General features: G+C 40.4%; 1 protein-coding gene across 4 annotated transcripts in view; it reads right to left on the bottom strand.

The window, feature by feature from the left end:
• The window catches only part of VDR (vitamin D receptor), a 103,707-nt gene that overhangs the window by 16,368 nt on the left and 73,592 nt on the right, over positions 1-13,747 (bottom strand). For all 4 annotated transcript variants that reach the window (XM_083353676.1, XM_083353679.1, XM_083353677.1 and 1 more), the window contains one exon: positions 307-491. In XM_083353676.1, the coding sequence (XP_083209802.1) occupies positions 307-491 (185 nt within the window). The remainder of the gene's footprint in view (positions 1-306; positions 492-13,747) is intronic.

Consider the following 13,747-nt stretch of genomic DNA (forward strand, 5'->3'; position numbering starts at 1 on the left):
AGAAAACCGATGGCAGAAAAAGACCTAGCTGTCCATCAAGGCTGCCCTTGTGAGTTTTTTGTTGGTTGGTTGGTTGGTTTGTTTTTATTTATTTATAATCAGCTGTCGATTTGTTTAATGATTTGAATCTGCAAGCGATGTTACTTTTGTTAAGTGGGAAGTGGGGCAAGAGTTTGAATCACTAATTCAGAAGTTACCAAGTTGAAAAATATCCGTTTGTTCACCAGCAGATGTCCTACTACTCACAACAATAGTAAAGTACTGCAAAAAAAAAAAAGGGGGGGGGGGAAAGCGAGCAGAACTTACCCGGAATTGAGTGAAATCTGAGTAAGTAGGATCATAAGTTTTGCGATGGGCTTCAAGAAGAGTTTCAATGACTCGTTGTTGTTCCTCCAGCAATTTGGGCTTTAGGCTTTCCTTAAGAGCTTCCTCCTCCTTCCTCTTCATTATCATCTCTCTTTTCCTCTGCACCTCTTCATCGGTCAGTATAACTGCAAAGGCAGAACAGTAAGCACATTAGAGTATAGGGAAGAGTAGACTGCTAAGGCTTAACGGAAGAATGAGAGAAGGTGACAGCACATGTTTCCTAAGGGTTATTGTTTATTGGGACGAGAGTGATTTAATCATAATCATAACAGTAAAGTTGGAAGGGACCTTGGAGGTCATCTAGTCCAACCCCCTGCTCAGGCAGGAAACCCTATGCCATTTCAGGCAAATGGCTGCCCAGTCTCTTCTTAAAGACTTCCAGTGTTGGAGCATTCACCGCCTCTGGAGGCAGGTTGTTCCACTGGTTAGTTGTTCTAACTGTCAGGAAGTTTCTCCTTAGTTCTAGGTTGCTTCTCTCCTTGATTAGTTTCCATCCGTTGCTTCTTGTCCTGCCTTCAGGTGCTTTGGAGAATAGCTTGACTCCCTCTTCTTTGTGGCAGCCCCTGAGATATTGGGACACTGCTATCATGTCCCCCCCTCATCCTTCTCTTCGTTAAGCTACACATACTCAATTCCAGCAGCTGTTCCCTATATGTTTTAGCCTCCAGTCCCCCAATCATCTTTGTTGCTCTTCTCTGTATTCTTTCCAGAGTCTCAACATCTACAGCTAACAAATGTTTGAAGAAAGAGGAACACTTGACATGGTGAAGGCAGTCCAGCTGGATTGCAGTCCAGCTGTTGATCTTCAAAAACTTTAATTGTAAAGTTGCCTTTAAAGAACCCTCTGGCTTCACAGTGACTTTCTTCAATGAAGAAGAACATGAAACCAGATGTACTGTTGAGAAGACCTCATACACACTAATAATTCTTGGTGGAGCAGTGGGCTGATGCCTCCTTAAGTAACACCAGCTGCCTGCAATTAGTGCAGGTTCGAGTCCCACCAGGCTCAAGGTTGACTCAGCCTTCCATCCTTCCGAGGTAGGTAAAATGAGGACCCAGACTGTTGGGGGCAATAAGCTGACTTTGTAATAATGCCGTTTGGGGCCCCCCGAAAGCCCTAATAAGCAGGCATATACATAGAATGAAGGCTATTGCTAAGCACATTGATTTGTGCTTTAGATTGTAAGCCGCCCTGAGTCTTCGGAGAAGGGCGGGATATAAATGGGATTTTTTTAAAAAAAAATCTTACTGCTATTACAAAAAATACACAGCCAACACTTTTTATTATCATGGTTGTGCACCACAGTCATTTTGGGGACTGGAGGAACAGTACAACTCAATCATCATCAAAAACAACTTGCAGGCTATTTGGAATGCTGCCCATGTGCCTCTTATGACATCAATCCTCCCCACGCTTTCTGTGCAACATGTCAATACAGGAAAGGGTTGCTTTCCCTACTCACAATTAACCATGGCACAAACAACCTCTAGTAATATGCTCACATGACATTCCCTACATTTACCGGTAGTCCCCAGAGACAAGCTTATATTGCCCAACGTTAAAGATGTTTCTCTCTTTCTTACTTTGGGACCATCTAAGGGAAGCCTCAAGGTATGTAGAGTCTCTTAGACCTTGGAGGGAACTTAGGTGAGGGGCTGTTATTGGGAATACAGGCAATAGAGACTGGCAGTGAGGGCAATCAATATCATCCTGGTATGCAGTTTTCTGTCAAATGAAAGAACTGCGACCAGCAGAGCAATTTAGCAGTGGGTAAAAAGCCTTCACTGCCTGAATATCTTGCTGAAAATCCAGAAACTACAGTCTGCAGGCAACTGAATATTTTGACAGGTTTTCAGCTCATTCTGCCAATGCCGTAGACGCACTGCTGGCAGAAAGATTATCACTTTTATATAAGGTCACTGATGCATTGCACTGACAAGCTTCCAGGCCTGTATGTTCGGCAAACAGAGACAAAAGCCAACTTCAGGAAATGAAAGACAGAAACCAGATTCCTCTAAATACAATTAACCTACATACAGCAACACGTTATCAGGTGTGAAGAATCAGAACCGCACATTAAATTCCAGTTAAGCTGATTCAGTGCTCATGCCTATGCACAAGAATCTGGTCAACTAACGGGTCAGCCCTAAATTGGTGCTAGATAAGAATTAATGGAATTCATTTGGAGCATTTGTGGACACCTAATGATTCTAGGCTGAGTCCTCTCTTAAGTATATCTCCAGGCTCTGTCTGCCCTTCTCTTACCCATGTATTCCAATAGCATCCAACACTTTTACATTACTTTTTTACAAAATTTCACAATTAAATCCTCAACATTGATTTATTCATTTATCAGTATTCATAACCCTCCCCAGTTCCAAAGATTCTGGGCAGCATACATCAAACAAAGCAAAATCATCATCATTACCATCCCAAATAGTCATTAAAAACAAAAGATAACAGGAAAAAAAAGCAAGAATAAAATCCAAAATACATCCAAGATAGGCACCAACAGTCAGTTGGGACCGCAGTAAAATAGCTTTTAGAGAAAACTAGTGAGGTTAGACTTTAATGCATGAGGCTTCAGGATAATCTATTTTTTCCATCCATCCATCCATCCATCCATCCATCCATCCATCCATCCTTCATCAGAATAGCACATGGACATTACTATATCTTGTATACTAAATGATAGAAATGAGTTAAGATTTCAAAGATGGTTGGGGGAAAATACAACATGGTAGCTTCATATGGGAAAGCTTAGTTTTGGAACGTTGGAAATTGGGGAGGGTGCGTCCTATTTCAACTTACCTATTGATAGCTTTGAGCAATTTCAGTACCTGGACATTTTTATTTTTTTAAAAAAGACCCATGACACATAATGAGAAAGATTACAAAGCATCCTGAATGCTAAAAGCAGTAGAAAGGTCACCCTGCAATTTAGGATGTATAGGCAGAGCTGAGGAAGCACAAGGCTGCAATACAAATCAGTCCCTTTTTATGCAGTAGCTGCAAGCCTTATTTTGGCATTTAGGATGAGGTGTTGAGAAAGATCTCTACTATTGTGAGGAACAGGAGTCTGTCTGCAACTTCCTATGACGATCCTAATCCTGGAAGAATTCTTGCAACCAAGTCTCTAGTTTGCTTCTTTGAAGTATAAGGCATACTATAAGGAATAGTTCTCATATATTTTGGTCTCAGGATCCTTTAGATTCTTGAAAAGGATTGATAACCACAAAGAGCTTTGCTTTACGTGGGTTATATCTATCAATATGTACTATATTAGAAATAAAAACCAAGAGGTTTTAAAATATTTACTTATTTAATTTTGTAGACCCTCTGAAAAAATTCTGGGGGGAAACTTTGAGCCACTGCTATAAAGAATGGCGCAGTGTCGCAAATGACTAGGTATTACTTGTTTACTTGCCTAATTAACCTTTTATGGAGCCTCAACCCCCAGTTTCTCAATGGCATAAAAGCCCAAGCAAACAATAAATAAAATTCCAACATCTTGAGCTTTCGTGGTTGTACTGTCCAGTACCGGGGTGCAGTTGTTGGGATGTGAATTAGAGAGGGCATTTAATTACTCTTGTGTTCTTTTTTGGGTTGGCCCCTGTGGGAAAAGAACCTTTGGTTTGATCTAACTGAGCCCACGTGACACGCTTATTTCAAGAACCTACCGCTATTGCTTCAAATTCGTTTCAAAACGACAGCGGTACAGTTTAAACTAGCCTGAGCTTTTTCTTAGAACCCGGGTGTTTGAAATGTGGAAACGGAGTGGGGTTAGTTGAAGGAGGCCCTTAGGTTCAGTCTGCAGAGGCCACCAGGCTGCTCTTCATCCCGTCTGATCTTCTCTCCTTCCCTGCTGTCCTGGAGAGTCAGCGCAGGCCCGTAAAACACAGGACAGGAGAAAGTGTGCTGCGTTGGCACTCTTGTGTAAAAACCTATTTCTAATGCCATCCTTATCACATCTTTTCTTCTCTTTTCCAGTTTATGGCACCGTCAAAAGAAGTCCAGTAAGTTCTGGATCAGAGATCCATACTTCTTGTACTCTTAAGGGTGGTACATGTGTATATAAGAGAAAGAGCACTGGGTGAAAGGGCATTAGTCTGGCTCCTGGATTCAGAATTTATTTCGGATCACAGGCAGCTAAAAGACCAACCCTCTCTCTAGTCACCAGGCTGTTTACCAAGAAGCTCCTTAGAGACGTTTTCTCTGAAACAAGACCATATTATTTACAGGAAACTTGCACAATACTGTCGTGTGCATCCAACATTTCTAAAGGAAGTGAACGTGAAGCGTTAGGGTGCCTGAGAAATCAATGCCACATCCGGATGGCTATTCCCTACTGTCACAATTTCTTCCCATTAAACTCAAAGTGTTTTTCTGTACACCTCCTAAGATCTGTCAGACACTCAAATCATTTTGATCTTTTTTTTTTAAATGGAATTGAAAACTTAAAAAAAAGAAAATCTATCCACTATGTATAAAAGCCCTTCTTAGCATTCCCTTGCCTTCCATGAAATACCTATTTTCTCTATAAGGTAAACTGTAGAACAAGTGCAGCTTGAAGTCTGAGTTTAAACAAATACAATCAGATCATGTGGGAGTGCCATATAAGGGGGGGGGGAGAGACAGCAAATGTTTTATTTTTTCTGATTCACGCCGATCTATTTGCTTATCTTTTATATTGCATTTCTATGTGCCATTTGCAGAGGGTATTGTCAAAAAAACCACCATTGATTTGCCTTCTAGTCAATGAGGAGAAAATATTATTCTGGAAACCTGCACCCTCCCCATTCTTTACCCGCATTTTGTTGGCATGGAGGGAGTGCTATGGGGTTGCTTGCAAGGGGAGGCTGGCTTAGGATACTATGAATAAATGCATCACCTTTCTCTTCCCCTTACCAGCAGTTCTGTGCTAAGCAGCAAATCTTGGGAAAGCAGTGTTCTAGCAAGACTTATGAACTACAGCATCCCAGCAAAAACTGGAGGAGTAGCAAGAGCACAACATTTCTTCTGCAGATGTTTTGGTGTCATGGAGTAGGGAAATGGCGCACACAGTCCCCGCCAGATAGATGCTCGCCAACACAGGTCAGCTCCCTAGTTGTGGCTTAATTGTAATTTTAAGAAGTGTTTCACTTTGATCAGTGCTTGCTTACACCCAGTATTTCTGGACTGATAGGAGGGATGATTAAGAAATTACTACCTGAAAGTGCTCCTTATGATTGAAACCCACAAAGAGTTGAGTAAGTTACGCAGCAAAGAAGAAAACTATTTTTAGCCCCCATCATGAAAGGAGTACAGTAATAAATGGAGAGAGTATGCAGAATTCAGGCTTATTTTACACAATCTTTGACACTGGAAGAGAATGCAAGTTTATTATAATGACTGAAATAGTAGTTTATCTTGGAACCAACTGATGCTGTCATTTTAAATATGAGCTAAAGCCAGTTGTCTCATGAATATTTATATATCCTGAAATCTGGCCTGCCATTTCCCAAACCAAACCAAACCAGGCTTAGACAGATGATGAGTGATTACATTTACAAGGATATTCACCATGCCAAAAATCACTTGCCTTCTGTTCTGTACCAGCCTGCTACCGGCCCTGCAGAAAAAGCAGGGACAACCCCTTTACAAACGGCAAGAGGCTGGAATAAAGCCTGCCAAATTTATTAACATAAAACAGACACCAACCATGAAACAGGAGCTATGAAACAGGAACTATTCAAGCGGTTGCCTTCAGCAAACCAGCCCTCCCACGCATTCCCTTTTTATACAGTTCAGGGCGTGGCTTCTCTCTGCCTCCTTCCGAGGTGCCCCATTGCCTTCCTCTGTTTACTCCTGATTGACTGCCTCCTGCATCGGGCATCCTTGAACAGGGCCAGCTGTGGGTCATCTTCATCCACGCTGTCAGGCTCACACAGCTGGGTCTCCGTCGTGACTAGGTGGGAGGGGCCTGGCTGAGGGCTCTGCGGAGCCTCAATATTATTCTCAGCAAGCTCTTCAACACCCCCTCCTCCTCCTCTGAATCATCCGACCCAACTGCCGAACCCACAGGCTGACCCTGAATCACAACACCTTCACTGGTCTCATCCTATTTTTTTTAATGACCACATGCATTGTCTGTTAATATTTTTTCTGATTTAGATTCACTTCTAATTTAAGGAGTGTGTGTGTGGGGGGGAACCCTCTAATAAAAGTTCAATAACAGATTGATGTGTTACGATTGAACGAACCATGGTGGCGCAGTGCTTAGAATGCAGTACTGCAGCTAACACACTGCTCACTCCAGGAGTTCGATCCTGATCAGCTCAAGGTTGACTCAGCCTTCCATCCTTCTGAGGTTGGTAAAATGAGGACCCAGATTGTTGGGGGGCAACATGCTACCATTATAAACTGCTTAGAGAGGGCTGTAAAGCACTAGGAAGCGATATATACTGCTCAAAAAAATAAAGGGAACACTTAAACAACACAATGTACTGTATTTAATAGTCGGATGTCTTATCTTGTGTTCCCTTTATTTTTTTGAGCAGTATATAAGTCTAAGTGCTATTGGTATTGCTACATGGTCTACCAAAACCACACTGTCAGAGGATGACCAAGAGTTATACAGTATATACTGCATGCTACTTACTGGTAAATATTATTTCCAATCCATTTGTCTGCCCATTTTGCTTATGGAAACAACATTTCTTTGAAAGCCTGTATCTGGAATCTTAGGGTCTTTTCCCATTGTTGAGCAGAAGCATGGAGTAGATACTTGAGTTGGCTGAGAACTACAGTGGCACAGAATTTGGCATCTCGGTTATCCAGCTCTATCCTGTCGGCATTTCTTCTGTCCCCCAAAAATGCAACTGACTTGACTTCCCTCCAAGGTAATGGGCAAAAAAAGCCTAATAGATTTTTAGTTACCTTGAGGCTTCCAATGGATGGTGTCAGAATAAAGAGGAAAAAACCAACAATAGTTTTGGACAATGTCGTGGCAATGTGGCAGAAAAATGACAGGGTCGGAGTAAATTTGTGCCATGGTTAAATGTAAAATGGAAAGGTTTTAGGTTAGAGCTCAGCACGGCCTATGGAAAAATAAGAGACTTACTGATGACATCCCTGGATAGGGCACCTAAGAATTTAATGTCTGTAGTCACACCTGAAAATTGTAATTTTAAAAATCTGGCGTGGAAGGAAGCCCTGCATTCTTCAAATATTCCATTCTCGGAAAACTTTGATTGTTAAATTGTATTGACCTTCCTCATACTGGCATTTCCTTGCCACATGCCAATTCATTAAGGGAAGAAAAAGAAAAATCCATGGCCCTATTTCCCCCCCCCCCAATATTTAACACAGGAAATTTCAGTTGTACTGAAGATCAATGGTGTTTGCTGAATATTCAACAGGTACATAGGGGAATCCTATGTATATTTACTCCAAAATATTATGTTCAGTGACTTTTGCTCTCTACTGAGTCTGTTTAGGGTTACTACTGTAATGTTTATATTGTTGCTTGCACAACTGTTCAATACTGCAAACAATAAAGTACAAGCAGAACAGAAAGGCCTTTGCACAGGTAGTCCTTGACTTAACATTTCATTTAGTGATTGTTCAAAGTTACAAGTGCACTGAAACATAAATTTTGGGCTCAGTTGTGGTCGTAGGTTGAGAACTACCTCTATATCAAATACGCACTACAGGATTTCCCCCCCCCCCATAGTTTTTCCATTACCGCAGGCATGTCAAACACAAGGCCCGGGGGCCGGATCCGGCCCGCGAAGTGGTTTCATGTGGCCCACGAAGCCATCCTGGAAACAGTGAGGGAACGGCCCCCACTGCCTTGGCCCTGGCTCAGAGACCCTCCTTCTGCCAGAGACCCTCAGATCTGTCCCACTCCTGCCCAGCCCCCCTTAGGCACCCTTGATGCAAATGATGTAGAGCTGGCCACGCCCACCCAGTAGGCCATACGCACTCTAGCCATGCCCACCCAGGAGGCCACGCCCACCCTGGCCACACCCACCCGGCCTCTGAGGGCAACCGCAATGCTGATGCGGCCCTCAGTGAAATTGAGTTTGACACCCCTGCATTACCGGCCCTTGTAAAAAAGTTATTTTGGAAACCTTTTATTTTTATTTTATTTTTATTAAAAAAAACCCAGTTACAAATTACTTAACACGCTGGAAAAAGAAATCCTAGCTGATAAAGCTTCATTTGTGAAAACATTGGTAACCTTTAAAAAAAACAACACCCGAACATTAGCAAATCACAAGGGAAACATTCGTCTTATGACCAAGGGCTATTGGTTGTTTGTTTTTTTTCCAGACACTGGACAGAAATAACATTTTATGGTTAAGGTGGAGTTTGGAATGAGAGGTCTGGTATGAAAAAATAGAAGCCAGGTCATTTGTCGCTGTGGCATAACTGGGTGATGCAAGGATTCTGCAGCCTGCAGCTACATCAGCCGAGTGTTAGTTAGCTGCTAGTGTTTTTCCAATACAAAAGTTGCACAACTCTGTACATTCTTGAAAGTGATCTACAGATTAGGGTAGTGTCTAACTCGTGTCTTTCCAGACTATGAGGTGGCCTGAATGCCAACATTTTTTTCGGGGATGGAATGATATTGCTATATAAGCTTTTTTTTTTTTAAAGACTTACCTTCAAAATCAACCAACTAAGACATTGGGATAATAAGTACCAGAATTGCTTTTAATGTTTATGAAAGGGGGAAAAAGGACTCTCTTAACTACTGAAAAGTAACAGCAGCTCCAGTAGACATATTTATATTTAGAATGTTACTCAACAACTGAACTACCTAAGAACTGGAAACTAGGAAATCCAGATGTGTAAAAATGTCATTGTTTATGGCTAACTCAAATGTGAAGCTAGAATCAGAATGTGAAGAATGCAAAGTGAAAAAAAAAGAACATTGGGATTAATACTTTGGGGACATGAATTTGGGAAGAATATCTGTACTGCGGATTCTCCTGCTTTAATTGGAGTTCTAGATTGGACAAAACAGTTTGTTTTGTTTCTCTGCTAAAACTATGCTACTTTGGGATGGATTCAATCGTCACACTAAGCATATTTTTTTGTTCAGTTTGCTGTATAATCACAAATCATAGTCAAATTACAGATTTAATCTGTTGTGTGAACCCAGCCAATCTACTATACTTCATCAAAGATAAACAAATAACACCAAGACTTAATGAAATGTAAAACCCTGGGGCAGCTGAAACAGTCTTCTTGACCTTGAGAGTTTCCATAGATCTGTAATCTTTTTTTAAAAAAGGCGTAAAATATAAAATGGAAAATTCCATTTTATTCTTAAATATGTAGATGCACTACACATGTGCATGGCTGCACAAACCCAGTTACTAAGCTACCGTAGTCATAAAAGAAGCATGGGAACTTGTGTCAGGAGAAATAAAAGAACATTGAAGAGACAGGCAGAAAAAATATTAAATCAAACGATGGAGTATGTGGCATACGTACCCTATACCCATTTTAAATATTTTAAATCTGAGACTGAATCTGCTATGCACAAGACTGATAAATATTGGAACTTTTTTAAGGTTGGGGAGTAGGTCTGCTCAAATATATATTATGATTGATTGATTAAAGCTAAGAGATAAAACAAATTAGCAAACATTTGTCCTTGTTTCAATATTCCTACTTGCATCAAACTAAAGCAAAAAAAGTGTCTCGATATTTTGATTCAGCTGGAGGAGTGACATGGACCAATTTGTAGTTCCATCTTTATTCTTTATTCTTCTTGGGGAATTCAGTCTACCCTGCCCTTACCAAAGTATGAAGCAACATGTACCTTATGAGGCATCATTACAGAAGAACTTATATTAAGCATTCTGCAAAATCAAATGAATTGATCCATGAAAGATCAAAATTAAATTGTTCATCAGCTAGCATTTATTGATGTATCTGTAAGGCCTGTCTTACGCCTTTGGTCAATATATCTGAACCTTAAATAAAGCTAACTCCTTCTAAGCTGGTCTTAAGGCTCCAATAACTATAATGAACACTTCAGCTCTTTCTCAACATCTATAGAAATAAACTAACACTTTTATTGAAATAATCCCAAAGCATTCCTTCCCAGACATAGATGGCCAATGGAGCACATTTTAGCAGAGTGACAGGACCTTCTTTTTTTTTTTTACTTTTTTATACCATTGACAAAAATTCCAATTTTTTTCTGTACAACACACACACACACACACACACACACCCCTCTTTACTTATAGAGAGGGTGATGTTATTTCCTCAGAAAAAGTCACAGCGCATTTTAAAACTTGTGCAAATAGATAAATATTGTGGACAATGCTGGAAAATTGCAACAGCTTGTGTGCTAACACCAAGTGTAGGAAATGAATCACTGCAACTTCCCATGCAGCGCTGTGTTGAGAAAGAATGAAATGGAAATACTTTCAGATTAATGCAGGTACTAATCCTATTACAGTTAGGCACCTGGATTTGAAGACTCCCATCTTCTAAGTCTTGAGGTTGGCTTTTGTGATACCTGTAGCTTGTTAAGCAGTTGCTGCTCTCTTCAGACATGACTACTAGTCGTGGCTGTCTGCCAGAAAACACTGGACAAGTAGCTAGAGCAATCCGGTGATGCTTCATCAGATCCACAAGTGCTTTGCATTTCCTCACTCTCTATTCCAATAGAACATGGCATATGGCATGCTGGGCATGCACTTTTTCTCAGCAATCATTGCATGGCTTTCCAGAAAGGAAGCTACATCATACAATTCTTCTATAATTATTTTGGAATAATTAATGTATCAGATAAAAGAGCTTTCTAGCGAATATATTTGCACAATGACAGGCAAAGGCAGCAGAGAAATTTTCCCATGAACTGTACAGTATTTGTCCCCTATTAACATACCACATTCTCTTTACGGTAGTTTTATGAATACTTATTATGTGCGCTTTTCCTCCATACTCTCCTTGTGTAGAATTTTATGACAGTAAAGGAGTTGCTAAAATTTAATAAAATATTCAGAGGATATAAACCACTGATGACTACCTTAATATACTATACAGTTAATATATGGTACTATACTATACCTAACGAAAGCAACAAAGTAGGAAAGCATGTTCACACTAATTTATACAGGAAAGTTTCAGCAAGTGTTGGAATTTGTCTAGATTTGGAAGCTAAGCAGGATCAGGCCATGACAGAATTTCAGGGATGAAACCTAAACTAAGAAGTCAGAAATTATTTCAAACGAAGATAACCAAAAACCATTTTCCTTTTATTGCCAAGAATAAATACTGGTTGCCTCCATTTAGTCATCAGGACCAGAGCTTGATTTGAGGACATGTTTAATTTATCGCAGGTAACGTTAGATATAACTATCCTTCACTGAACACACATAAATTAAACTGCCATATGCTTAGAATATTCATGCTTAGATTATCAGTTAGAATATACCTGGATTTGCATTTCTGGAGAACTCTATCCATCTAAAGCCATTATTTTCATAGGAACAAAAAACATCTGCTTTCAAATGTCTAGAGCCGTGATGGCGAACCCATGGCACGCAGAGCCCTTTCTGTGGGCACATGCACCGTCACCCCAGTCCTAGGCTTACAGCTGGGTTTTATAAAACCTTTTCGCTTTAGGCATCCGCCGCCATGTGCAAAAAAAAAAAAGGTTCAATCAATCAATCAATCAATTTCAACTTCTCATGGGAAAAAAAAGATCTCACAAAGTTGGAATTCATTGATTGAACTTTTTAGTCCCAGTCTGCCATTACCACCACAGCCACGCCCACCCAATGGGCCATGCCCACCCTATGAGCCACACCCACCCAATGGGCCACGCTCACCCGGCACCCGACGATATATAAGTGGGTTTTGGGTTGCAGTTTGGGCACTCAGTCTCTAAAAGGTTCGCCATCACTGGTCTAGAGCATAGGTGTCAAACTCGCCGTGTCACACATTGCTGGAGCTGGGGTGGGTGCGGCCTCCGCATGATGCAACCGTTCCGTGGGCTGGCAGTTTGACACCCCTGGTTAGAGGATGGAAAAGGCGTAATCATCAGAAGTCAAAAAATGAAAGAAGTCTCTCCTTGCTTATAGTATATATCTCATCTTCCACTCTGTCACAAAAAGTGTTCAGGTGGAACACAATGAGAAATATATATCAGAGCAAGGCCAATCCATGCAATCTGGATTGTTAATGGGCATTTCTACTTTTAGTTTACCAAAAAAAACAGTTGGCAGCATTAGAAAACATCTTTGAATTACACTAATGGAACAGATTCAAAGAGCAGGATTGTGACCCTATATAGGCCCTAAATAATGTGGTATTTTTAAATTTAATTAGTAGTTACAGTATATTGTTATAACACAGTGGTAGCTTTTTAATACTTGTGGTTTTTTTCATTCAAGGAAGGAAGCTCAAAGACCATTCTATGTATATTTAAATATATTGTTGTCCTCTCAAAGAATTGTATGTATCCTGGTGTCTGTTTGTCTGTCTATAGACCAATAATAGGAAGAAACACTCTGAGCATTGTATATAGAACTGAACTAATGAATGAAGTGAAACAAAAAGGTGGAGATACTAGTAAATTTCTGCATGAAAAAGGAAAAGTTGTAAGACAGATGTGGCATTCATTTTCCCAAGCTGACATCTTGGCAATGAGGCCTGTGTGCTGAATTTAGTAAATAATGAAGTCAGTCAGAATTATTCTCTAACTTATTGGAAAGAAAGAACCTCCAGTAGTAGCTGCATAGAAACATACTCAGCTAGGCAAAGTTATGCAAGAAATGATTCATCTCTCTATTGGAACGATGAGGCCCTTATGGCCATAGGAGTGAATGTCCTCTGGATTCCCTGTTCTTCTCCTACATTCACCATGGAAATGGGAATGAAAACGCTTCCTTAGATCCAATACTAACCTGATCTAAGGATCCAACTCCATAAATTTAAACCCGATGCATTAACATCATTTGGAGAGCAATGTTATGGTCCAAACTGTATGTGGTTGTAACATTGATATTTGATAATATGAAGGAACTGATTGGGGTTTTTTTTTACAGCAAAGATGGAAGAGAAATTTAGCCCTATGCTCAGTGAGGACTTCTTGATAGGAATACTGTATTACCTTCTGGTGACAGATTTTCTTGAATAGAAAAAAAAGGGAAGGATTCAATTCTCCATCTGTATGTGGGATTCTGATAAGTGGTTAATGCTCTCCCCTTCCCAGATACTATTAATATAAACAGATCCTCTTCATGTTTTAAAATGTGTATGTTCCAAGTCTGTTTTGGCCAGGCAGCCTTCACAAACGCAAATTAATGTGTACCAAGAAAGTGCTTCTTGATGTTGCAATTTTTGCCGGAAGGTTCTTACAAGAAT

The sequence above is a fragment of the Vipera ursinii genome (genome assembly GCF_947247035.1).
Source record: "Vipera ursinii genome assembly, chromosome: 2".
NCBI classification, from domain to species: domain Eukaryota; kingdom Metazoa; phylum Chordata; class Lepidosauria; order Squamata; family Viperidae; genus Vipera; species Vipera ursinii.